This window comes from Dendrobates tinctorius, unplaced genomic scaffold, assembly GCF_039654945.1.
Source record: "Dendrobates tinctorius isolate UK_male_01 unplaced genomic scaffold, ASM3965494v1 ptg000197l, whole genome shotgun sequence".
Lineage (NCBI taxonomy): Eukaryota > Metazoa > Chordata > Amphibia > Anura > Dendrobatidae > Dendrobates > Dendrobates tinctorius.
The window spans coordinates 4,371,564-4,398,726 of record NW_027361864.1 but is presented as its reverse complement, the minus strand read 5'-3'; the positions used below and the strand labels follow the sequence as shown (position 1 = coordinate 4,398,726).

The window sequence follows — 27,163 nt, the reverse complement described above, 5'->3', positions numbered from 1 at the left end:
TGGAGCACTATGTGGGGCCATTATACAGTATGGAGCACTATGTGGGGCCATTATACTATATGGAGGACTATGTGAGGCCATTATACTGTATGGAGCACTATGTGGGGCCATTATACTGTATGGAGGACTATGTGGGGTCATTATACAGTATGGAGCACTATGTGGGGCCATTATACAGTATGGAGCACTATGTGGGGCCATTATACTGTATGGAGGACTATGTGGGGTCATTATACAGTATGGAGCACTATGTGGGGCCATTATACTGTATGGAGCACTATGTGGGGCCATTATACTGTATGGAGCACTATGTGGGGCCATTATACTGTATGGAGGACTATGTGGGGTCATTATACAGTATGGAGCACTATGTGGGGCCATTATACAGTATGGAGCACTATGTGGGGCCATTATACAGTATGAAGCACTATGTGGGGCCATTATACAGTATGGAGCACTATGTGGGGCCAATATACTGTATGGAGCACTATGTGGGGCCATTATACTGTATGGAGCACTATGTGGGGCCATTATACAGTATGGAGCACTATGTGGGGCCATTATACTGTATGGAGCACTATGTGGGGCCATTATACAGTATGGAGCACTATGTGGGGCCAATATACTGTATGGAGCACTATGTGGGGTCATTATACTGTATGGAGCACTATGTGGGGCCAATATACTGTATGGAGCACTATGTGGGGCCATTATACAGTATGAAGCACTATGTGGGGCCATTATACAGTATGGAGCACTATGTGGGGCCAATATACTGTATGGAGCACTATGTGGGGCCATTATACTGTATGGAGCACTATGTGGGGCCATTATACAGTATGGAGCACTATGTGGGGCCATTATACTGTATGGAGCACTATGTGGGGCCATTATACTGTATGGAGCACTATGTGGGGCCATTATACAGTATGCAGCACTATGTGGGGCCAATATACTGTATGGAGCACTATGTGGGGCCATTATACAGTATGGAGCACTATGTGGGGCCATTATACTGTATGGAGCACTATGTGGGGCCATTATACTGTATGGAGCACTATGTGGGGCCATTATACAGTATGCAGCACTATGTGGGGCCAATATACTGTATGGAGCACTATGTGGGGTCATTATACTGTATGGAGCACTATGTGGGGCCATTATACTGTATGGAGCACTACGTGGGGTCATTATACTGTATGGGGGACTATGTGGGGCCATTATACAGTATGGAGCACTATGTGGGGCCATTATACAGTATGGAGCACTATGTGAGGCCATTATACAGTATGCAGCACTATGTGGGGCCATTATACTGTATGGAGCACTATGTGGGGCCATTATACTGTATGGAGGACTATGTGAGGCCATTATACTGTATGAAGCACTATGTGAGGCCGTTATACTATATGAAGCACTATGTGAGGCCATTATACTGTATGGAGGACTATGTGAGGCCATTATACTGTATGAAGTACTATGTGAGGCATTATACTATATGGAGCACTATGTGGGGCTATTATACTGTATGGAGCACTATGTGGGGCCCATTATACTGTATGGAGCACTATGTGGGGCCATTATACTGTATGAAGCACTATGTGGGGCCATTATACTGTATGGAGCACTATGTGGGGCCATTATACTGTATGGAGCACTATGTGGGGCCATTATACTGTATGGAGGACTATGTGGGGCCATTATACTGTATGGAGCACTATGTGGGGCCATTATACTGTATGGAGCACTATGTGGGGCCATTATACAGTATGCAGCACTATGTGGGGCCAATATACTGTATGGAGCACTATGTGGGGCCATTATACTGTATGGAGGACTATGTGGGGTCATTATACTGTATGGAGCACTATGTGGGGCCATTATACTGTATGGAGCACTATGTGGGGCCATTATACTGTATGGAGCACTATGTGGGGCCATTATACTGTATGGAGGACTATGTGGGGTCATTATACTGTATGGAGCACTATGTGGGGCCATTATACTGTATGGAGCACTATGTGGGGCCATTATTCTGTATGGAGCACTATGTGGGGCCATTATACTGTATGGAGGACTATGTGGGGTCATTATACTGTATGGAGCACTATGTGGGGCCATTATACTGTATGGAGCACTACGTGGGGTCATTATACTGTATGGGGGACTATGTGGGGCCATTATACAGTATGGAGCACTATGTGGGGCCATTATACAGTATGGAGCACTATGTGAGGCCATTATACAGTATGCAGCACTATGTGGGGCCATTATACTGTATGGAGCACTATGTGGGGCCATTATACTGTATGGAGGACTATGTGAGGCCATTATACTGTATGAAGCACTATGTGAGGCCGTTATACTATATGAAGCACTATGTGAGGCCATTATACTGTATGGAGGACTATGTGAGGCCATTATACTGTATGAAGTACTATGTGAGGCATTATACTATATGGAGCACTATGTGGGGCTATTATACTGTATGGAGCACTATGTGGGGCCCATTATACTGTATGGAGCACTATGTGGGGCCATTATACTGTATGAAGCACTATGTGGGGCCATTATACTGTATGGAGCACTATGTGGGGCCATTATACTGTATGGAGCACTATGTGAGGCCATTATACAGTATGCAGCACTATGTGGGGCCATTATACTGTATGGAGCACTATGTGGGGCCATTATACTGTATGGAGGACTATGTGGGGTCATTATACTGTATGGAGCACTATGTGGGGCCATTATACTGTATGGAGCACTATGTGGGGCCATTATACTGTATGGAGCACTATGTGGGGCCATTATACTGTATGGAGGACTATGTGGGGTCATTATACTGTATGGAGCACTATGTGGGGCCATTATACTGTATGGAGCACTATGTGGGGCCATTATACTGTATGGAGCACTATGTGGGGCCATTATACTGTATGGAGGACTATGTGGGGTCATTATACTGTATGGGGGACTATGTGGGGCCATTATACAGTATGGAGCACTATGTGGGGTCATTATACTGTATGGGGGACTATGTGGGGCCATTATACAGTATGGAGCACTATGTGGGGCCATTATACAGTATGGAGCACTATGTGAGGCCATTATACAGTATGCAGCACTATGTGGGGCCATTATACTGTATGGAGCACTATGTGGGGCCATTATACTGTATGGAGGACTATGTGAGGCCATTATACTGTATGAAGCACTATGTGAGGCCGTTATACTATATGAAGCACTATGTGAGGCCATTATACTGTATGGAGGACTATGTGAGGCCATTATACTGTATGAAGTACTATGTGAGGCATTATACTATATGGAGCACTATGTGGGGCTATTATACTGTATGGAGCACTATGTGGGGCCCATTATACTGTATGGAGCACTATGTGGGGCCATTATACTGTATGAAGCACTATGTGGGGCCATTATACTGTATGGAGCACTATGTGGGGCCATTATACTGTATGGAGCACTATGTGAGGCCATTATACAGTATGCAGCACTATGTGGGGCCATTATACTGTATGGAGCACTATGTGGGGCCATTATACTGTATGGAGGACTATGTGGGGTCATTATACTGTATGGAGCACTATGTGGGGCCATTATACTGTATGGAGCACTATGTGGGGCCATTATACTGTATGGAGCACTATGTGGGGCCATTATACTGTATGGAGGACTATGTGGGGTCATTATACTGTATGGAGCACTATGTGGGGCCATTATACTGTATGGAGCACTATGTGGGGCCATTATACTGTATGGAGCACTATGTGGGGCCATTATACTGTATGGAGGACTATGTGGGGTCATTATACTGTATGGGGGACTATGTGGGGCCATTATACAGTATGGAGCACTATGTGGGGCCATTATACAGTATTGAGCACTATGTGAGGCCATTATACAGTATGCAGCACTATGTGGGGCCATTATACTGTATGGAGCACTATGTGGGGCCATTATACTGTATGGAGCACTATGTGGGGCCATTATACTGTATGGAGGACTATGTGAGGCCATTATACTGTATGAAGCACTATGTGAGGCCGTTATACTATATGGAGCACTATGTGGGGCTATTATACTGTATGGAGCACTATGTGGGGCCATTATGCTGAATGGAGCACTATGTGAGGCCATTATACTGTATGAAGCACTATGTGAGGCCATTATACTGTATGGAGGACTATGTGAGGCCATTATACTGTATGAAATACTATGTGAGGCATTATACTATATGGAGCACTATGTGAGGCCGTTATACTATATGGAGCACTGTGTGGGGCCATTATACTGTATGGAGGACTATGTCGGGCCATTATGCTGTATGGAGCACTATTTGGGGCAATTATACTGTATGGACCACTATGTGGAGTCATACTGTATGGAGCATTTTTTGCGGCCATTGTACTGTATGGAGCGCTGTGTGGGGATTACAGTTGGAGAATCCTACAGTGATGGGGTCACCATTCTTTGTTGGGGGAACTGAGGGGGGGGTACAGTAGGGTCATCATGCTCTGCGTGTGGAGGAGTCCACTGTGGGTGTATCATACTGTGTTTGGGAGCACTTTTGTTTGCATCATACTTTATCTGTTTTATTCAAAGTTTTTTTTATCCTTTATTACATATTTATATTAGGTCATTGGCCCATCTGCAGACATTTTTTTTTTTAACAAATATCAAGGTTGGCCTGCAACTTTCTGCAAGCTTTTAATTTTGGCCTTCTGTGTATTTGAGTTTGACATCCCTGCCTTAAAGGGTTTGTTCTCATCATGATAAAGGGTTCCAACTGCAAAGAGGTTGTAAAAACAAACAACTTTGCAATTTTACTTTTCATTAAATATCCTCTCCATTCTCAAGAAAAGACCTTCACTACAAGTGGTGGCTTGGAGTTCAGCGCTTACAAGCTCCTTGATATGAACTCTATAGCGCGCTAATGTACGAGTTGTCTTTCTAATCTAAAACCTCAGTATTCAGGGCACTTTGCAAATAATTTGTATTGCAGTTTGGGCACTCCGGTCTCTAAAGGGTTTACCATAATTGCTCTATAGGAAAAGAGAGGAAGAGCTGTGATGGGGCAGTGTCCTGTCGGGGAACCTTGTGTCCTGGCATCATGTGGCTGTGACCTATACCACCCACCTAATAATTGCACGGACCAAGTCCGCCCCTCCCCCACTTCATGGCAGCGCCAAATTTCAGCACGACAATGCCTCTGTCACAAAACTTGTTCAGGAATAGTTTGATGAACACGTCACAGAGATCAGGGTGACGACTTGTCTCCAAAACCCTGAGCTCTCAATCCAATCTGGCATCTGAGCGCTGGAGAAACCAGTCTGATCTACGGAGGAGGCATCCTCAAGGCCAGCAAGACTTAACCCCCTTTTCGCCACAGTCGATCTTCATTCTTGCACTTTTGTTTCTTTCTTTTCTACTAGGAGTTATAACTTTACAGTGGGGATAGTAAGTATTTGATACACTGCCACTTTTGCAAGTTTTTCCATCTACAAAGAATGGAGAAGTCTGTAATTTTTATCGTAGGTACACTTCACCTGTGAGAGAAGGAATCTAAAAATAAAAAAGCAGAAAATCACATTGTATGATTTTTACATACCGTAATTTGTATTTTATTGCCTGAAATAAGTATTCGATCACCTACCAACCAGCAAGAATTCTGGCGCTCTCAGACTTTTTAGGTTTGCGTTAAGAAGCCTCCTACTCTGCACTCATTACCTGTATTAATTGCACCTGTTTGAACTTGTTACCTGTATAAAAGACGCCTGTCCACACACCGAATCACACTCCAACCTCTCCACCATGGCCAATACCAAAGAGCTGTCTAAGGACAACAGGGACAAAATTGTAGACCTGCACAAGGCTGGGATGGGCTACAGGACAAAAGGCAAGCAGCTCGGTGAGAAGGCAACAACTGTTGGCACAATTATTGGAGAATGGAAGAAACACAAGATGACTGTCAATCTTCCTTGGTCTGGGGCTCCAGGCAAGATCTTGCCTCGTGGGGCAAGGATGATTCTGAGAAAGGCCAGAAATCAGACCAGAACTACACAGCAGGACCTGGTCAATGACCAGAAGAGAGCTGGGACAAAACAGTCTCAAACATTACTGTTAGTAACGCACTACGCTGTCATGGATTAAAATCCTGCAGGGCTCGCAAGGTCCCCTGGCTCACGCCAGCACATGTCCAGGCCCGTTTGAAGTTCGCTAATGTCCATCTGGATGATCCAGAGGAGGCATGGGAGAAGGTCATGTGGTATCAACTTCACTCGTCGTGTTTGGAAGAAGGATGAGTGCAACTGCAAGAACACCGTCCTGAAGCATGGTGGAGCAAACATCTTACTTTGGGGGTGCTTTTCTGCAAAGAGGACAGGACAACTGCACCGTACTGAAGGGAGGATGGATGGGGTCATGTATCGTGAGATTTTGGCCAACAACCTCCTTCCTTCAGTAAGAGCATTGAAGATGGGTCGTGGCTGGGTCTACTAGGATGACCCAATGACCCAAAACACAGCCAGGGCAACTAAGGAATGGTTACTTAAGAAGCATTTCAGGGTCCTGGAGAGGCCTAGCCAGTCTCCAGACCTGAACCCAATAGAAAATCTTTGGAGGGAGCTGAAACTCAATGTTGCCCAGTGACTGCCCCGTAACCTGAAAGATCTGTATGGAGGAGTGGGCCAAAATCCCTGCTGCAGTCTGTGCAAGCTTGGTCAAGAACTACAGGAAACGTCTGACCTCTGTAACTGCAAACAAAGGTTTCTGCAAATATTAAGTTCTGTTTTTCTATTGTATCAAACATTTATTTCATGCAATAAAACGCAAATTATGTAAAAATATCTCTTTCTTGGGAGACGAGTTGTAGCTTTGAGTCCCACAAACGTATTTTGTCCATCCAAGAAAAACGGTGCGATTATGCTAATCAGACTGATTCAAATTAGATTTGATCAGAGTCGGATCCATTTTCTTCTCAGATATGGAGAATAATAATAGTCAGTTCATGAAAATAGTGTGACGCAGCGATCACTAAGCGGGCTGGGGTATACTCGCTTGGCAGCAATAGCCAACTACACAGCAGATTCTTCCTTTAAACAAGTCCAACTCGGGTTCATTACAGAATCAGAAACCACTCCATAACCCCTGGCTGGGCACGTGAACCATACAGAGCCCACAGTCCGGTTCCGTTCGCACAGTTCAAATGCCTGATGTCCGTCGAGACACAATTCCCCAGATTCGAGGTTACCTGGTTATAACAGCACCTTTGGTTTTCCCCAGCCTGGCTTCATCTGGCCCATGGTAGTCACTCAGACCCTTGGTGCTTTGTGGACCTTCAGAAGCTCCAGTCAGCTCCTGTCTCACACATGGACTTCCCCCATGTGCCATGTGTTGCCCACAGGAAATATGTAGGACCTTCTTCCTGTGTTCACAGGAGCACACCCCCTGGGAGGTGTGTGGTTAACCAGTCCCACCCATCACTTCTGATTAACACTTAAATCCAGCCCTTTGATAAATTACAGGTTTGTGGGAATACAAGACCCAGCAACCTGTCCTGGATTCAGATTGCCGCAGACCTCTTTCTGTGCGATACACACCTGTCTCTCCATAGACCATTAGTTGATACACCACAATAGGATATCACTTGGATGTCATCTGAGTGAGGTCCGACTGTTTCATGGACCTGTGTACTTGAATGCCCGAGTGCGATCCAATTTATGGAGGCAAATCGCGCATGCTGCAACTTGTTTTTCCTCAGAACACCTGGACATGTGCATAGCCCCATAGTGTAACACTGGTCTGAGTGGATTCAGATGTTTTGTCGGCTCGCACTGAAAATATGGTTGTCTGTACAAACCCATACGGTGTGACACCATAGCTGTAAACATGGGTACCTGGTTAGGGACCCCTCAACCCTAAGCTGAACCCCTAGCTATGCGTCTGCTTGACCTTAGTATTTTTTTTTTTTTATAAATTAGGACGTATACAATACCTTCCTACATACAGATCTGCCATGTGGCATGGTGCTAATGTTGGGTGGTCCTCTATGTGGACATATAAAGGGATCTGGCTGGCACTAGCAAACAAGAAAAAAAAACAATTGGCACAATTACCACAAAACACACAAAGTAAAAAAAAAAAAAGGATATGCTTTATTAACTTTTGACAAACAGGATTAAAATGGATTTCACAGTATGAAAATTGCACTGGCAGCAGGAGAGGACACAGCTCATATGACAAGGGGGACATGTGGCCAAACCAGCACATGTAATAGTACATCATCAATGATTGCAGAGGTGATATTCACACTACCCACAACAGGATGGAGTATGAGGCAAAATATGGCAGAAAGCGAGACGCTAAATAATGCAGACTGGTGGGAAATACATACCCAGATGTTCTCTGCTGCTGTGATAGCGCCTACCTTCATGTGCTTTTTGGCAGAAATGTTCACCTCGGGGTGTCGCTATCTCAGCAGGAAAGTGCTGCTATGCCCTATACTGCCTCATGTGTGCCCACCAACATGACCAGCGCACCTGTGTGATGCCGCGCCTGACGCCTAGCACATGGCGACCCGTGTCAATGCTGCACTACAGTCAGAGGCCCAGTAGGAGTGCGACGCTCAGGACCGCACACGTGTACCGTGCTGGACAGGCAGGTGCAGTTCTGAATGACACCATTCATTCCACCATAATCCACCACTGGCTTTTAGGTTTTCTTACACTTCATACTTTTTTTTTTTTTTTTTTTTTACCATTTTGGGGTGCATACGATACTTTGATCACTTTTTTTTCAGGGAAAAAACAGCAATTCTGAAGCTTCACCTTTTCTTTTTGTCCTGACGTTCCCCTTATGGAATAATTTTACATTAGCATGCGTATTAATGCTCCATGTTTTGCTAGTTATGTTTATAGAAAATGAGGATAATTTGAACATATTTATTTTGTTTGTATATATATAACATTTTTTGCCACTTTTTATTAGACCACTTAGAGGACTTGCTTATGATAGGCTGCAGTGCTCACAGTGTCGATAACACCTAGATCAGTGCCTGTCCTTTTATTTGACGTGGGGCACTGCTCCATTTAAAGGGAACCAGAGAGCTGAATCTTGGTGCCCGAACCACCGAGCAGCATGTATCAGACACTGGCTGTATGATTTCAGCCCTGTAGGACTGCTGGAACGTATGCTGCCCATGGATTGGGCACAGCATGCATCAGCTGTTAGGTTCCCTTAAAGAAGGGGTTGTTCAATTGGTGGACAACCCCTTAAAAAAGCAATTGTGGTTTTTCATATGCATTTTTTTTTCAAGCTCCCCAAAAAGCCTATGATATAAAATAAAAAACACACACAAAAAAGCAGTTTTATCGTGTCTTTAAACGCACAGTGGACAGATTTTCTTCACAAAAAAATTGCAGAGTTTTCACTACATGGCAACATGGTCCGGAGTGTGGCTTGATCCCCCCCCCCAAAAAAAAAAGTTAAGACTATGTGTTGGTGATGTGTGGGGACAGTGGGTAAAATGTGAGGTGGAATATACATTACTGAGATAATGACTTTTGGGTTTTCATCGGCTGTAAGCCATAATCATCAACATTAACAGAAATAAACAAGTGAAATAGATCACTCTGTGTGTAATGACTCTATATAATATATGAGTTTCACTTTTTGTATTGAAGAACTGAAATAAATTCACTTTTTGATGATATTCTAATTTTGTGAGAAGCACCTGTAGGGGCCCCGTCACACATAGCGACTCACCAGCGATCCCGACAACGATATCAACGTGTCAGGATCGCTGGTGTGTCGCTACATGATCGCTGGTGAGCTGTCAAACAGGCAGCTTCACCAGCGATGCCGAGCGCGCGGCGTCACTGTGTACTTTAGTTACCAGCGCGCTGATGCAGGGAGCTGGTAACCAAGGTACACATCGGGTTTCTAAAGGGCGTGCGTCACTTAGAAACCCGATGTGTACCTTGGTTACCAGCTCCCTGCATCAGCGCGCTGATAACTAAGGTACACATCAGGTTTCTAGGCGCTGCGCGCCCCTTAGAGACCCTGCGCTTACCCTAGTTAACAGCTCCTGCTCACTGGTCTCCTGCCTGTAACACGCAAGCGATGCGTGCTGGCCAGCGGCAGACCAGCGACCCCAAAAATGTCCAGAGGTTTCCACAGCGATCAGCAGGGGGGCCGGTCGCTGATAGCTGTCACACACAGCGATCTCGCCGGTGAGATCGCTGTTGCGTGTGACGGGGGCTTAAGTGGGTGTCTGACCAAACCACTGCTGTGTACCGGTATAAAGAGGATGCGGGAGGTAAAAATGCTGATTAAAAAGATATCAGTCAACGCCTGATGTGAACAAATAATAAAACTAATAAAAACACGCTGCGCTCCATTATAAGCCAGTTTGTCAATAACATTAATAAAGTGCATATTTGTGTTACTTAGTCTGGAAATTTGTTTTTTTTTTGTTTAGAGTCAAACTTTTACTAAAGAGCTGCCATAAGGCATGGATGACTGGATTGTTCCAATCAAATTGTATGGAGGATAAGCGTCACCAGGAGTTTGTTTCACGCCGAACTTCCCTGCTGCTCTGAATAACATAAGTGATCAGTGAAAGTACACACAAATATTAGGGCTTCAGACGGCTGTATAAATCAGAACGCAATGCTCAGACTGTACGATGGCTCTCCCGACCTGAGCGTGACGGATGCATAGAAATATAAGAAGCCATCACGCTCGGGTCAGGATAGTCGCTGCCAGTCCGTGCATTGAGGTCCGATCTCAGACCGATTTGTACACCCGTAGTTTGGCCAGTAGCTGCAGAGAGGTACAATATATACAGAATATACCCTGTGTGGACTCAGGGTCAATGTCAAATTATCAAAAACATTTTTTTTTTTTTTTTTTTTTTTAATAGTCCTCTAAAATTCTAAAATCCTTGGCAATATTTTTCCATTCCTGTTGTGGCAGCATGCAGGTCCACCATAAGCCCCCAATAACTCTGTTCAGCGAGTTCCTTATAGGCTTAGGTCACATTGGTTGTACCGTTTACACAGGATGCTGGGGCCGTGGCGAGGTTCCCTGTAACCATTGTGCAAAATGCCCGGATGTTAATACAGCACCTCCATACTGATGTCTGGATATGATGGCCTTAGCTTCCAAAAGGATAAAAACAAAAGTTATTTAGTAGTGCAAATCCATCCAGACCCCCGATGCCAAAGAAGTCGACATACTGAGGTGTGTGGGTACAAGCGTCCTCCAGGCACTGAGTGAATTCTAGTCTCTGTTGACACCGCAACCGTCTCCCATCTTCTCCTGCGCTACCTGTTCTGCTGCACAGTCAAGTTCTTGAACCAGTTACTGACCGCACAGTCAACCCTTAACACCAGTGCAATTCCGAAGAGGAGGAAGAGGCTGCTGACCACAAAGCCCAAACCTTCAAACAGGAACCTGGGAGACAGAAAAAGACACGACGTGATGACGGTGGCTGTCCAGCATCTAGCGGTAACCTAAGCTATGCTGCATTCTGCCCGGCTCAGATTGCTATAGGACTAGGTGTCACGTGGAGGCCAGTCCAGCTCATCTGTGTAACCTCGCCCCCACCACTGATGGGCAGCTTGCTGACAATGTAAACTGAAAGCTGCCAATCAGTGGTTTAGGCGGGGTTATACACAGCTCAGCTAGATCTGCAGCAGAGAAAACTGGGATTTTATCAAAACTACATCAAGCAGCCCAATAAATGATGCATTGCTGGAATTGGGGTATCTGCCCCTACATTATGCTGCTCTTAGATTACATAGAAAACCCTGCTGACAGATAGCCTTTAATTATATTGGGGTTATATAAAAGTAGATAATAAAAAGTCTCATGTCAAACTTACTTTGGTGCAAATACTTTCCAGACCATTAGATGGCGACGGAGTACCATGGCAGCACAGACACAGGACAGCAGCTGGGAAGTCACAGACATCATATTAGAATTAAAGGCAAGGTGTTGTCAGAAAATTACCTCTTGTTTGAAACAGTTTTTTACATTAAATGTATTTTTTTTTTTCAAAATGTTTGATGCTTCTTTTTAACTTTTCTATTACTAGCTATATTTCAAAATAATAATTCAGGACGCTTGCAATTTTCACACTGGTTACTAGGACTTATACCAGACTCACACTTCCTGTTCTGTACAGAAGACTTTTCAGCAGTCCCGTTATCACAGGCAGGATCACAGTGACCGGTAAGGCTTCTATATACAGTAGATAAAACGGGCTCCACCATTCACAGTAGGCAATATCACAGCTCACCTCCTCCTCCCCCCTTCACAATAATCTTTGCTTTGATGAGAAACTGCTCTTTACTTACTTCCAATACAGTTCAGTAGTGCATGTGTCAGTCAATTGAATTTAATGACGTGCACAATTTCTATATACAATGATTGCAGACATCTTAGCGCTTACAGAGGCTGCTGGAGTCTTATTTTTTATATAGTGATAGGTGAAAAAAAGTAAATATTTTAAAGAAAAAAATAATTAAACCCTTTGCGCAACATGCTCAATTTCTGTTTTTCCTTTTTTTTCCTGTCCACAGACGTACGAGGGCTTGATTTTTGTGAATTACACCACATATTTTATCATATACTCTACTGGAATACAGGAAAAAAAAAAAACAAACCCAAGTGCGGTGAAATCAAGAAAAAAAACAAGAAAAAAACCCCTGCAATTCTGACATTGCTTTGTGGGAACTGTTTTTATGGTGTACATGGCGTGGTAAAAATGTGTAAATATTATATATATATATATATATATATATATATATATATATATATATATATATATATATATATATATATATACACACACACACACACGTTTTTGTTTTACACCCTTTTGGTAACAAAATAAACAAAAAAAGCAATTTTGGAGTTTTGATTTTAGTGTTTAATGACGTTTAATATAGTGTTTAATATTTGGATAGATCAGACTTTTTTTTGGATGTGGCGATATTTTTTTTTTTAATATCATATAGTTAATGGGGGGAAAATGAGGGCAATTCAAATTCATATTTCTATTTTTTTTTTACCATATTTATTCATCCCTTAGGGAACTTGAACCTGCAATTGTCTGATCGCTTCTGCTATATACTGCTATGTACAGTATACCGTTGTATATTAAACATCATGGTCTCCTTTGAAGCTCGGCCACAGGCGCGGTTTCAACAGAGCTCCATGATGGCAGTCAGAGGTCTGTCATAGCAGCCCGCGATCACTTCACAGGCGCAGGGAATAACGCACCCCCATGCTGGCATGCTGTTAATGCCATTATCAGATGTTGACAGTGGCATTTAATATGCTAAGGCTGTGTGCACACGATGCGTTTTTTTAAGCGTTTCCGCAGCGTTTGAGCCGGCTCAGACGCTGCAGAAACGCTTAAAAGATGCATCAAATTAATTAGCATGCGTTTTTGGCTTTCTGTGCCAATGCATGCATTTTTAACCGCTCAGGAATCGCTTAGCGGCTAAAAACGCAGCATGCTCATTAATTTCCGCATTGCTGAGCGTTTTTAGCCATCCCCAATGATGCCAGAAATCGCGTGTCAAAAACGCGTCAAAAATCGCGCAAAAAACGCGCGGAAAGAGACACGCGATTTCTGGAAAGGGGATCCTTTTCCTGAGCGTTTAAAAACGCTAGAGTGTGCACATAGCCTAACACAATACATATAATCGTGAGTGCAGAGAGGCAGAATACATGCCGACATGGGCATGTGATTTATTTGGGTTGCGTTCTGATAATACATATGACATGGCATCTGAAGGTTTTCTTTAATACGTACAGTTAAATGTAACCCCGTGAATCAGGTACCTGCACTCCCTGGATGAAGAGATACTTGGTCCCAAGCTGCAGCAGAGCTACAGAGAACCTGTCTGGATCCTCCCGAAGCCTCATTTCCATCATGGGCATATCATAGTCTTCAGTCTCCCCCTCTCGGCTCTCCTTTTTACCTTTCTTTCTTCGGGAAGCTGTGGCTTCACACAAAAATGGCCAAAGTAGTAACAGACATGATCCGGCTTCCTCAGGAGAGAGAAATAGAATTTAATGAAAACCGTTAATACAAACATGTTCCTGGTGTGATCCGTATGTTCTGCATGAGGCGTCCGCATCGAAGGGCACCAGAAATCCAACGTCTGTAGAATGCAGAATGGATGGGTACCTGAGAATAGGATGTTGGCGGAGAAAGTGTTCGCTGCGACCATCAGGGCTGGGATGATATTATTCGTGTGTCCGTCCCGAATTCCCACAAAAGCAGAGTTCCAGTGGATGGCAGGGAAGACTGGCTGGTGACCGGTGGTGTAGAAGTTCTGGCAGGAGGCCAGGGACCACGCCAGCACAGCGTACCAGGGGACACTAAACAATTCTGCAGAAAGAAAATAGCATAAAAATTCAAATCAATGTCATATTCCATAAGTTACAATACCGGGCAATCAGCAAGACTAAGAGCCTAGAAGCTGGCAGGTACGAGGACAGGAATTACGCAGACCCCTCCATCCAAATCAGACCCCAAATAGTCATGGGTGGGTGTTCAAAGAGCATTAATGAGCACATCTCAATCTAAATGTCATTATTTCAGGAAATACGCCGACCATCCCTATAATTTAAAATGGGCCAGATGTGTGCAAAAAATGTTATTGTGTCCCCATGCTTGTTGGGAAGAGCAGTAATGGTCACCATATTGGTTACGTTCCCGGTAGAAACATATTCCAAAGTTATGTCTATGTGATATATTAAAATACAGTTTAAAGGGGTGGTCCAAATCAAGAAAAAATACAAGATATACAACTTACTCATACATTTCCAAAGATGCCCTAACCTGCAGATATCAGTGTCGGGTGCAAACTAGGGTATAATAGGGACAATTTCCTACCTCTTGGGAGTTTATTGGGGCTTGATAATCCCATCGTATAGGCACATCTCTCGGTTATGTATTTTGTGACTGTTTTTTTTGCAGTTGTGTGTTTTAACTGGTAATTTAATAAAAGCTATATATTTTGCGAGTTTGATATATTTTCTTCCTGGCAGTTTTCTTTAGTCATACGATGCTACAGAGAAGTGGGCTGGCTTCGCTATGGTGGTGACGCTAGGAACGCTCGAGAGAGTGAAAGACAAGTGGAAGGTTTAATACAAGAGATAGGACACTATGTCAGCATCTAAGAACTCCTTGGTGTGAAGGGGATGGACTGACTTCTCATTTCACGAGCTAGGACATACTCTTCTCTGGTTATCAATAGGACGTACAGAAGAGGGGTGTCTTGGCTACTGAAATGAGCTAGTCAGCAACGCCCCGTTCCTTGCAGAGAGTGGGAGCGCTCGATTGTATTAATAATAATCACATTTAAAAAGAGAATTGTTTTCAGCTGGACAATCCCTTTAATTTCAGCAAATCCAGCAGCCACAATGCTGGACTATATGCTTACTTACCAACACCGTCACTGTAAAGATTGGAGACATGTCCGTGGATGTGCAAGATAACGAAGGCCTCTAATAAGAGCAGCAGGAAGGCCGGGGTCAGCCTCTCGCTGTGCAGCAATATCAGGAGCAGAGTCAGGATAGACAGGGTGATCACTATGCTGGCGGAGTACACGCTGCCCAGACCGTAGGCCTCAACCGCCGCTCTACTCTTCCTATCCTCTCCCTCGCGCCCGAGCTGGAGGCGGCTCTTCAGTGTGCGCTGCATTTTCCTGTAGATCTGGGGGATTACGTGTTGCAGTTCGGCTGCAGAGCCGGGGGCTCCGCGGTAAGTGGTTACTGTGTGGTCATCATCAGAGGCCCGGCTCTTCATATAGATTGTCATAGGGCTCCACAAAGCCAGGAGGAGGCCCAGGACGGCCATGGCGTAGATAGCTCTGGGACAGGTCACAAGGGCGAGCTGTGTGAGCTCCCGCAGCTTTGGGAGACTATCCTCTGTCCCTGCGCTCAGGGCCCAGTAGCAAGCGATTCCTAGAACGATAAGAGAAAGGCCCCAGCGGACAAACAGCACCAGCGGAGAGGAGCTGTTCAGGTTACCATAATGTTGCAGCCACTTTCTGATGAGGAAGACCATGAAACCAAGACACACAACGCAGCAAACATAGCAGAAGTTCTTCATCTGAGGGTCCTGAACGCTGGAGAGGGGGGACAGGAAGGAGGACGGCTGACAATCTGGAGTCTCCTCCCGGCAATTATGGAATAGTCCTGACAGACGAACACAAATCCCCAGTGCTGCCAGTAACCACATAAGGCTGGTGCCGTCCTTCCTGTAAGCTGGGGTCAGGGAAGCTTTCAAAGACTCGCCTAGAGGGGAAAATGTTGGCAGCGTTAGTTTGCCATCCCAATGTAGCTTCACCACAGTCACCGAGAGCAGAGACGTGAGAAGGAAAGGTGCCACGGTCCCTTCTGCAACCACGTAACTGTCTGAAAACAAGGAACAGCAGCGGAAAAAAAGCACAACGCAAGGGCCGGACAGTAGGAGATGAAATGGACGCGTCCTCCATCTCATCTGTGAACACTTCTTTCTCTGAAAGCTGAAGAAAAAACTGATCTGGGAAACCACAGTGGCTGTGGCATAAAGAGTTACGAGATCAAGTGCTACCACGGACATCCATGTTGCCAGGCCCAGCACAGCAGTAACCATTAAAGAAAAGAGAAAAGGATATCCTAACAAATACTTGTAAGGTAAAGTCACGGCTGCCCCAGCCTCTGCGATGATGTAACAGAGGAAACAGGAGGCCAGCAGAATGACGCAGCCCACGAGCATATGCACAGGGTGGAAGCGAGCCCACGACTCCATGCAGACACTCCTGGCTTGGGTCAGGTAGCCCTGGAACCCAAGTATAGTCTTCTGCAGATGAGCCTCCATCTCTCCCTCAGGCAGCTGATCCCGCTGTGACAGAAGCTGCTCATATTCTGCTGTCAATGAGGTAAACAGATCCGCCAAAGCTCTTAACTTCTCAGCGGGTAAGTCCCCCGCAGCTCGAGAATAGGAGTCCAAGTAGCGAGCCACCTATAAGAGAAAGAAAAAAGCAGATGTAGGAAACCACTGATACTGAGATACTCAACAAGTAGCTATCAGAAGGAAAGTACAAGCCCCCAGAGAGCATACATGGATTTGTGGTCATTAAAGCCACTTGTCAGCAGGTGCATTAATGAACAGAGCAAAACTCCGAGACTTTAGCTTGACCGGGCTTAAAGTGCACCATCAGACGTAGGCCCTCCTGAACACTTTCGGTATCTGCCAGGCCCAAAAGGGTGTACAGAAGTAAGGGCTCACTGAAGTGTGAGATAAAAGCACACGCTGCGCACCGTGAGAATGTAGTGTCTGCAGCCGTCAGGGCCTACTATGCCAGCTGGAGAGCCGCAGCCACATGCTTTACATAACTGGTCTAAGGATAGTATATCTTGTTGTAGTCTTGAATGCTTTTTTGATTTCCATATTTTTTTCAGTATTTAGTCTTAGTTATGGCATTTAAGTGCTACTATTCTAAAAGGGTAGAAAAATGTAGGTAAAAATGGGCAACAGACACACTATAGGAATATACACAGTGCATAAAAGTACCTGCTGGGCATTGAGGTGGTAAGCGCTGGTCTTTGATAACTTATCTTCAGGGAAACCAAAGAGGTCGTCAATAACAGCTCCCAGGTTACTGTATGGAATGGGAATACCGAGGAGCAGCGACAGGCTCGGCACCAGGTTCACTTGAGGAACTGCTGCAGGGTCCTAAGAAATAAAAGTACTGTTAGCACGTTCTCTCCCTATGGGGGATATTACCCATTATCTGTTGTTAACCCTGCCAAAAAGTAATACCATGTGTAGCTGGTCGCCGAACAGAAGGGCCTTGCTGTACAAGAAGAGCGCTGCAGTCACTTCCTTTTCACTGTCTCCTCCGTGGTCTCCGGTGTCCGTCATCCCATGGTCTCCGGCCACCACCAGCAGTGTCCTGTCATCCAGATGCTCGATGAGTGACCTGTGGAACAAGACCACAACTTATTTTACCAGATATTTAGAACATTTACAACGTTTATTGTTGGTGACGGATCCAAACATTGGATCCGGGGCTGGGGAAATTCTTAGAATATCTACAATATCATTTTATTAAAATGTAACACAAGCAGTATAAAAAACAGTTGCTCTCACATGATGACTTGATTCATCTGCATCAGTTTCTTGGCAGTCTCTGGGTGGTCCGGGCCATGTTTGTGCCCGCAATGATCAACACCAAGAAAATGGGCGATGACTACATCCCAGTCTCCTCCGTCCACTGTTCAGACAAATCACAAGGTGTCTGGTTAAGAGAAGACGTCCTCCATTTTAGGGGTGTTCAACAATTTAGAGCGAAGAACAGCGTCACACACGGGTTATTGTTGTGGATGATACAGAAGGCGCATGTGTTACATGGAGTGTCAGATCATTTCTATGGTGCCGTGTAAGGCTATGTTCACATGTTGCATTACTGGTACGTTTTTTCTGCAGGCAAAACCTGCTCTCTTGACAGTAAAGAAGCTGCTTACAAAAAGCCTGTCCGACTACTCTCATGTGCGGCTCAGTCCCCTGCGACTTAAATTATGCTTTTTTCTAAAACACAGCAGCATTTCAGAGTTGTCTACTAAAAATTAGGTCTGAATTCACAAAATGTTTACAGATCGCACCTAAAATCTGAAGACCAATGCTGACTACTCCTTCCTCATAGCTCCTAGGGGTTCTGAAATGTAAAATGTAATTTTAATGTTGCACTCAGCTCTTCCTGGCTGTGATTTGAGAAGAACCAAAGGACCTACTTCTCTGCTACAATGCTCAGTGGGACTCATCCTGATTAGTGATGAGAGAGTATACTCGTTGCTCGGGTTTTCCCGAGCATGCTCGGGTGATCTCCAAGTATTTTGGGGTGCTCGTAGATTTAGGATTTAGTGTTTGTCGACGCAGCTGCATGATTTGCGGCTGCTAGACAGCCTGAATACATGTGTGTAATTCCTAACAAACAGGCAATCCTCACATGTATTCAGCCTGTCTAGCAGCCGCAAATCATGCAGATGCGTTGACAAACACTAAATCCTCGAGCACGTCAAAATACGGAGATCACCCGGGCATGCTCGGGAAAACCAGAGCAAAGAGTATACTCACTCATCACTAATCAGGATGAGTCCCACTGAGCATTGTAGCAGAGAAGTAGGTCCTTTGGTTCTTCTCAAACCACAGCCAGGAAGAGCTGAGTGCAACATTAAAATTACATTTTACATTTCAGAACCCCTAGGAGCTATGAGGAAGGAGTAGTCAGCATTGGCCTTCAGATTTTAGGTGCGATCTGCAACCATTTTGTGGCAGTAAGTTCTTACATGTTTTAATACTATCTATGCCTAAACTCATTGGATTGATGAGGAGCTCTAATATACCTCAACAGTATAATCACTAGATCTTTCTTGGTGCATTTTTCCTTGAAATATTTGCTTCAGTCCAGATCTAGTGACCACAAAACGAACATGGCAAAACCAAAACATAAAGACGATGCAATGGAGAATAAAAGAAGGAAAGATGGAAAACACAATTTTTTCACCATATCTACAGGAGAGCAACTGGCCTCCACCTTCCATGATCTGATCAGGAAACATAAAAATGCCCGTCCATAAGAAATAAAATATTCAGGTAATGTCACTCACCAGTTGGGTACAGATGCTGTAAGATCCCGTTGTCCACGGTATGCAGATCCTTTACATTGAAGGATGGGAAGAAATAAGACTTGTAGAACTTTCTGGGGAACAGCCCATCCCAGGTGTCATCCCCCATGAACACCACTCTCTTCCCTGTAAGTCATGGACAGTATCTCAGTGACAGCACAGTCATACCTTACAGAATATATTAAATGTTAAAATAGTAATTTGAGGGTATATGGAAACACCAGAAAGACATGTCAGAAGCCATCAGCACAGATATCGGGGAGCCAGGGCTGTGGAGTCGGTAAGCCAAACCTGCGACTCCGACTCCTCAATTTCTCTTACACCGACTCCAACTCCGACACATATTGCTTATATTTAAGTGAAAAATTTATTGTAGTACAATGTGAACCTCAGACATTTAATCATTTTTATGATCCAATAATCAAGATATTTAGATAGAACAGAATATACCGTATATTGGTGTACTACCCGGTTTTCATTCTTTTTGGTACAGATACGATATGGATAGACAGATATGGATAAATGGATAGATAGAGCAGATTTCTAATCTGCTTTTGCTATTGAGTAACATTATCTATGAGCTCAAAAACCTTTCAGGTGATGCAGTTTTTTAAAAAGATGATCTGCTTTTGCAGCTGAAAAACGTATCCTCAAAAAACACAGGAAAAACGCTGTGTGTGAATGTAGCCTTAGATCAGGAATAGAACAGCCATTTATAGGACATTTCATAACTTTCCCAAATTCCTATGAAAAAATATTCAGCACATCCTGCATTGAACTACTGTACCCAATTTATTATATATTTTAGGAGTCGGAGTCGGTCCATTTTATACCGACTCCAACTCCGACTCCACCAAAATGAGCACCGACTCCACGACTCCGACTCCACAGCCCTGCGGGGAGCAACAACTCTCCACCAAACTCCAGAACCAAAAAGATACAACTCTAAAGAGTGTACAGAGCTGATCATAGGGGTCACAGACTCCGGACCACCACCAACCTGGTTTGCTGACATATTTAAAGGGTCTGACATTTAAATCAAAGAGTGGACAACCCATATAAGTGCTATGTCCATTTTAATATGGGTAATATACTGTCTATGACCCTTATTCAGCTCTCAGGACAAACGCAGAAGTCAGAATGAAAATATCCCAGTGACAACACGCACCATTTTGTACCATCTGATGGATCAAGTTGTCCTCCTGAATGGCATAACTGGCAAAGTTGCTTCCCACATCCACAAACGTCGGCAGTGAACCTGTGGTGAATCCTTTAATCCTCTGCATGGTGGTGGTCGGAGGGTCTGCCCGAAAAGGGTAAAGCCTGGCATGCTGCGGTTGTGAAGTGGTGAGCTGGTGGATCACACCCAGCTTGTTCTCATATGGCTTCGGGTTGGCGTTTGCTGGGTTGTATCGGGCAAAGTCATATTTGAGAGCATCGATAATGACTATAACTGCCTTCTCAAATCTCTGCGGGAACCAACAGGGGCCAGCGTGGAGGTGGAGAGCAGCAGACGGCGGCAATGAGCATTGACTCTGGTTATTAAGCTCAATTCTCATGAGAAGGAATCCGCTCATGAAAAGCCAAATGCCGGAGTAAAAGGAGACAGAGAGCCAGGCCAGGAGGAGAAGCAGCAGCGCCCTCTTCATCCTGCAAGATCTGAACAAGAGACGTAGAACAGTGAGCAAAACCATAACTGCAGCGTTCTAGTCATATAATATATGAGCATGTGATCATAAACAGTCTACATAGCAATTCCTTAAAGGGGCTCTCCAGGCAAGTGATACTGATAAATATCAGTCTGACACAGCACAAGCTGTAATTAGGTCTGGCAGCGCCTGTTGCGGATATCTGTAGTACCCAGAATTGTGCTACAGCCTATTTGACGTACGCGGCAGAGTCTCGGCGTCTCCCCTGTGACGTACGCGGCAGAGTCTCGGCGTCTCCCCTGTGACGTACGCGGCAGAGTCTCGGCGTCTCCCCTGTGACGTACGCGGCAGAGTCTCGGCGTCTCCCCTGTGACGTACGCGGCAGAGTCTCGGCGTCTCCCCTGTGACGTACGCGGCAGAGTCTCGGCGTCTACCCTGTGACGTACGCGGCAGAGTCTCGGCGTCTCCCCTGTGACGTACGCGGCAGAGTCTCGGCGCCTCCCATGTGACGTACGCGGCAAAGTCTCGGCGCCTCCCATGTGACGTACGCGGCAGAGTCTCGGCGTCTCCCATGTGACGTACGCGGCAGAGTCTCGGCGTCTCCCATGTGACGTACGCGGCAGAATCTCGGCGTCTCCTATAGGACATACACAGCAGAGTCTCAGCGTTCACATGGGACTATATATGGCAGAGTTTCAGCGTCTCCTATGGGACGTATACGGCAGAGTCTCAGCATCTCCTATGGGACGTATACGACAGAGCGTTAGCGTCTCCTACATGATGCATATGGCAGAGTCTCAGCGTCTCTTATGTGACGTATATGACAGTATTTGTGCAAATATAAGATGAGCCAGGGTTTGACAACCAGCACCCCACCAATCAGCTATTTTCACTGCTGGTTGCAGCCTGATATTAAAGGGAACCTGTCACCCCCCGCAGGCATATTTAAGTAAAAGAGCCACCTTGTGCAGCACTAATGCTGCATTCTGTCAAGGTGGCTCTTTTATTTTGGGTACCTTCCACCGCAGAAATAATCTTTTTTAAAATTGGTCAGACATACCTGATATTTGTCAGGGGGGCAGGGCTTTCCCCCCTGGACACAGACGCTTCACATACGTCATTCATGTCCAGCTTTTGAATTTGGCGGCGCCGCCTCCTCAGCGTTCATTTCTTTTTCTTGCATCTGCGCTGTAATATTCTTTCAGTGGTGCAGCAGGACCTGTGATGACGTCAGCACCATGTGACCAGTAGGGGCGGAGCTAAGCAGGGTAGCGGTGCAGCAGGCATGAGTAAAAGAAATGAACACTGAGGAGACGGCGCCAAATTCAAAAGCCTGACATGACTGACATATGTGAGGCGTCTGAGTCCAGGGGCGAAAGCCCTTCCCCCCTGACAAATATCAGGTAAATAAAAGAGCCACCTTGACAGAATGCAGCATTAGTGCTGCACAAGGTGGCTCTTTTACTTAAAAATGCCTGCAGGTGGTGACAGGTTCCCTTTAAGTGGTTGCGGAGCTTAACAGCACAGTTCCATCAAATGTGTAGTGGCAGAAGATAGGTACTGCAGATCCACTCCTAATAATTGGACCTGCAGTACCCAGGCTCTACCACTACACAGTTGACAGAGGTGATTAGTGGGTGTGTCGGGGGGGGGGGGGGGGGCGATCTGACAATAGGACAATCAAAGTAGCTGAGCAACTCTTTAAATAATACAATTTGTCCCGCACGGTTTTTTGAATGAGATGAAAAAAAACTATAGTGAATTACCAAAAATGTAAAGCAATGTTCAGCATATCTGCCTTCAACTGACTGCACTGCTACCATATAGGACTTACTGGGGGGGATGTGTAAAGGAATTGAGGGAGTGAGATATGGGGCTTTCCATCTATGCCCATTAATAGGACAGAGAATTCAGCCTGTGAGTAAATTGCAGACGCTTATCAGATGTCTGTGGTCTGCAATTTACGGATACACAGGGAACTAACTGGATTGCCACAGCCGTCATAAATGCACATCTTTGTCCTGAACTATAACACTGTGATGGAAATGTTACTTAAAGGGTTATTTCTCCTCTCCATAGAGGTATATTGTCAGATAATGAGTGTAAGTACAAGCACTTTTGGAATTTACTGCTTAATAAAATATTCAACTGTTCTTGCAATATTAGCGCTTTTTTGTTTACATCTCGCTGCCATGGAGGCCGACCACTGCTGCCAGACAGCCGAACATGCAGCGCTTACATGCTCTTTTCCATTTGGCTTGTAAACACTCATTGTGAAGCCGCACAGCATTGCTGCAGCACACTGCTATCTCCTAATCTGGCCAGCTTCAAAGCGGCGCTAACAAGCTACACGGCAGCGGTGGTCGGTCTCCTAGGCAACTAGTTGTAAACCAAAGAAAACTGACAATATCTCAAGGACGGCTGCACATTCTAATAAGCAGTAAATTGCAATACGGCTTGCTTTTTCAAGGGAAATCAGAAAATAGCCATCTAGGAAGCAACCCTTTAAAGGGATTTTCCCCACAAAGTTAAATTAAAAGTGGATTTTAATCAATAGATCTTGGAATAATAATAATTTCCACAACTGGATGTGTTTAAATAAAATGTTCCTGTTCACAGCTGATTCTATCTGTATACTCTTGCTTCCTCCCCTGCCCAGGAGCTGTGGTGTGATCAGACCACGTCCCTGTATGGTCAGACACAGCCATTACACAGTACACAGCAGCGGCACGTGTATATGATTATCTCGGCACAGGAACATTTTAAACCCACCCAATTGTGGAATCTATTATTATTCCAAGATCTATTGATTCAAATGAGTTGTTTGTGGGAAGTCCCCGGTAAGCCTATTTCTTTTTACAGTCACACATGGCGATGTGTCTCCTGGTTTAGGCACAGGTCGCTGTTTGTACGGTCAGGTCTTGGTGCAGTCAGTCACAGCTTATCCTTCTCCGGTCATTTTCCTAAGACCTAGTTCATATAGAACAATTGCTAGAGCCTGGACATGAGCAAACAGATTCAAAACAAATTATTACGAAAGGGGTTAAATTGAAAAAAAAAAAAATTAGACTCCCCGTTCCCCACGTAGTCCATCGCAGCCCCCGGTGGTCCGTTCTTCCGGGGCTGCGGCCTGTGCTTGTCCTCACGCAGTCACGGGGGGCATCGCACGTCGTGACCGCTACTTATTAGTGTTTAACCCCTTCCCAGCCCCCAAAGACTAAAGCAATACTGCCCATTCATTACGAATCGCTTCCCCCTTTGGGGATGGGGGGGGGGTGGCCCCTTCTCATGTGATTTTGGATTTTGAGGGATTCGCTCATTTTTTACCAAAGACTCCAAAAACGCCCCAAAGGGTATAAACCAATAATTACAAAACCCCCCACAACATGTGAATCCTCCCCGACCACAGACAGTGGGTGCAGCAGAGGCCTGTAATAACCCACCAGCCCCCAGTGTGTGTCCTCCCAGAGCTGCAGGGGTTAATAATGTAACACGGTGAGACATAACGACCACTGGTAATAATGGCGGCCGCTCTCCGCTGTACCTGGCACCGGCAGCTGCCGCGCTCCGTCCTCACATTCACTCCGAGGTCAGGAGCACCCGGAAGAGGACAGCGTCACCACGGCAACGCTACCACAGAGAGAAGAGCTGATAGAAGCGCCGCCTTGCGACATCTACTGGCCGGAGGTAGGATTGCAGCTTCATGGCGCTTGCTCAGTAGCATTTAGTTTGCCCTTATGCCTAGTAAGAGCTAACCGAAGCGACATCTACTGGGCAGTAGGTGGTATTGCAGCCTGAGGGCGCATGCTCAGTAGCATTTTGTTTGCCCTTCTGCCTAGTAAGAGCTAACCGAAGCGACATCTACTGGGCAGTAGGTGGTATTGCAGCCTGAGGGCGCATGCTCAGTAGCATTTTGCTTGCACTGATTTTCACAGGTTTTTTTTTTTGTGTTTTCCATTATTCTATTTTCACCTAGTCTATTTCATCTGTGATCGCCTCTTTTTTTTTTTTTTTTTTTCCTTATTCCACTTAATTGGAGGCGTTTAGTTTTTCCAGGTAAAATTTGGAGCAACTCCTCTCCAGTCACCCCGTCCCTCCTGCAACAAATTCTTGAATCACGCGCGCTACTTGGGAAAACATGGAACAAAATACGTCAAATCATGAAAAAAGGCAAAGAAAAAAAAAAGTGACATCCCCCCCCACAAATGATGAATCGGGGGGTCTTCGTTTCTCTATGTATTCAACTTTGATGCGATCTGTGGTCATAAATCAGCTGAGGGGAGCGCAGAAAAAAAAAAACCATGAAAGAGTTAAAGTCTCCTGCCTGATGTCAGGACGAGCTCACAGACCGATTCTCAGTTGACTCATTCGGCAGCACAGACGCTATAGAAAGCCAGCAACACAGCGTTTTTAATTCTATCCAATTGCAAAGACGAACGTTAGCTCTAAACGCAGGTATTCAAGTTAGAAAAGAAAACGTTTGTAAGGTGGACGACCCCTTTAAGGAGGATATTACCTGCGAATCTCTGTGGGCTGTGAGCCTCCTGCCTACGATGAGGCACAGACTTTGTGTTGGGATTGAGCGTTAGGAGATAGCGTCACATCACTTTACAGACATATCGCTATGGCACTGATGTCCATCATGGCGGCTCCTCCACAGTCACTACCTCACAGGTCGGGGTTAGGCCTTGTTCGCACTGACACATTTTGGCCGGATTCAGACAGGCCAGTGCCCAGGCAAAACAGGGGTGTGTGGCTCCATGTGTTCGCCCTCACGGCGGAGGGATGGAGGAGCCACAAAATGAACCAGCGATCTTGGTCGGCTCCAAAATGGAGCACGATACAGTTTCACCTGCGGACCATTGGTCTGTGTGCAGGGCGGCTCCACAGGGTCTCTTTTCACTTTCGACTTTTCCTCCTCAACCTCCAACAAAACAAGAAAGCCCCTCGTCTCCCTGGCTGCAGAAAAAAAGGTGCGCCCTAATCACCCTCCCTGGATCCAGCTTTGCATTGAAGCCATTGCTCCCAGCGTCTAATATTGTCTGTATCGCCGACATCACATCGACAACACTGCAGCCAATCACTGAGTTCAGTCTCTCCCAGGGATTCATTCCATGGTCGCCCACTCGTCCTGAACCAGCTGCCATTTTTGGGGCTGTGCTCTCTCACCACCAACCTGCAGCCGCAAAGTGTCACCTTGTGATCAGAGATCTCTGCCTGCCGCCAGTCCAAACTCTTAATCATGAAGAGCGCACCGCTCCCGTGGAGTAGCAGTGCACTCCTGAAGATGGAAGAAGAGGAAACGCTCCAGTAATCAGACTAATAGACCCACAACAGGTATTGGGGCTTCCAACCACAGATCCTTTTGTTCTCCTCCGAGATGAGCGGCCGGAGGGGTCTGGGAACGCGTCTCTCATAGAGGACATAGGAGAGTTCATCCAATGTATGGGGAGTCGCAAGAGATATCTGCTGCCGAGCATTTATCTAAGGCCGTGTTCACATGTCCAGTAGTGATCCGCTGGAAAAAAGTGCTGACACAACCTTCTAAATAACTGATCTCTGCTGGATCCGTTTTTTTTTACCAGTGATGTCTATTGAAAATGGATCCATTAATCATCCATCGGTTTTTCTTTCATTTGTAACAGATCCATTTTTTGCTTACTGGATCCACATTGTGAGGTCAGGAGCCATCATCACTAGCGATCCGGAGGAAGCGATCAGAGCGGCAGCGCTGGATCCCAGGGGTGATTATTGCTTCTTTCCTTCATTTTCTTCTTCTCCCCATGATTTTTTTT

General features: G+C 45.4%; 2 protein-coding genes across 5 annotated transcripts in view; both read right to left on the bottom strand.

Moving 5' to 3' along the window:
• LOC141056379 (uncharacterized) overlaps window positions 1–7,469 on the bottom strand; it is a 34,740-nt gene extending 27,271 nt beyond the window's left edge. Inside the window, exon 1 of the mRNA XM_073553149.1 lies at window positions 7,274–7,469. The gene's annotated coding sequence lies outside the window, so the exon portion shown is untranslated. The remainder of the gene's footprint in view (window positions 1–7,273) is intronic.
• Window positions 7,470–8,154: 685 nt separating this feature from the next.
• Window positions 8,155–26,448, bottom strand: PIGO (phosphatidylinositol glycan anchor biosynthesis class O). 4 transcript variants are annotated; one of them, XM_073553147.1, is made up of 11 exons: window positions 25,885–26,448; window positions 20,888–21,378; window positions 19,702–19,845; window positions 18,185–18,308; window positions 17,855–18,014; window positions 17,606–17,767; window positions 15,493–17,053; window positions 14,228–14,431; window positions 13,879–14,084; window positions 11,909–11,979; window positions 8,155–11,478 (listed from the first exon to the last, which is right to left on the bottom strand). In XM_073553147.1, the coding sequence occupies exons 2-11, from the start codon at window positions 21,366–21,368 to the stop codon at window positions 11,349–11,351; spliced, it is 3,243 nt and encodes a 1,080-aa protein (XP_073409248.1). In that variant the 5' UTR covers window positions 21,369–21,378; window positions 25,885–26,448; the 3' UTR covers window positions 8,155–11,348. The 4 variants fall into 4 exon arrangements, with proteins under 4 accessions (XP_073409248.1, XP_073409246.1, XP_073409247.1 ...); XM_073553145.1 differs by lacking the exon at window positions 25,885–26,448 and adding an exon at window positions 24,913–25,079; XM_073553146.1 differs by lacking the exon at window positions 25,885–26,448 and adding an exon at window positions 24,812–24,893.
• Window positions 26,449–27,163: the final 715 nt, after the last annotated feature.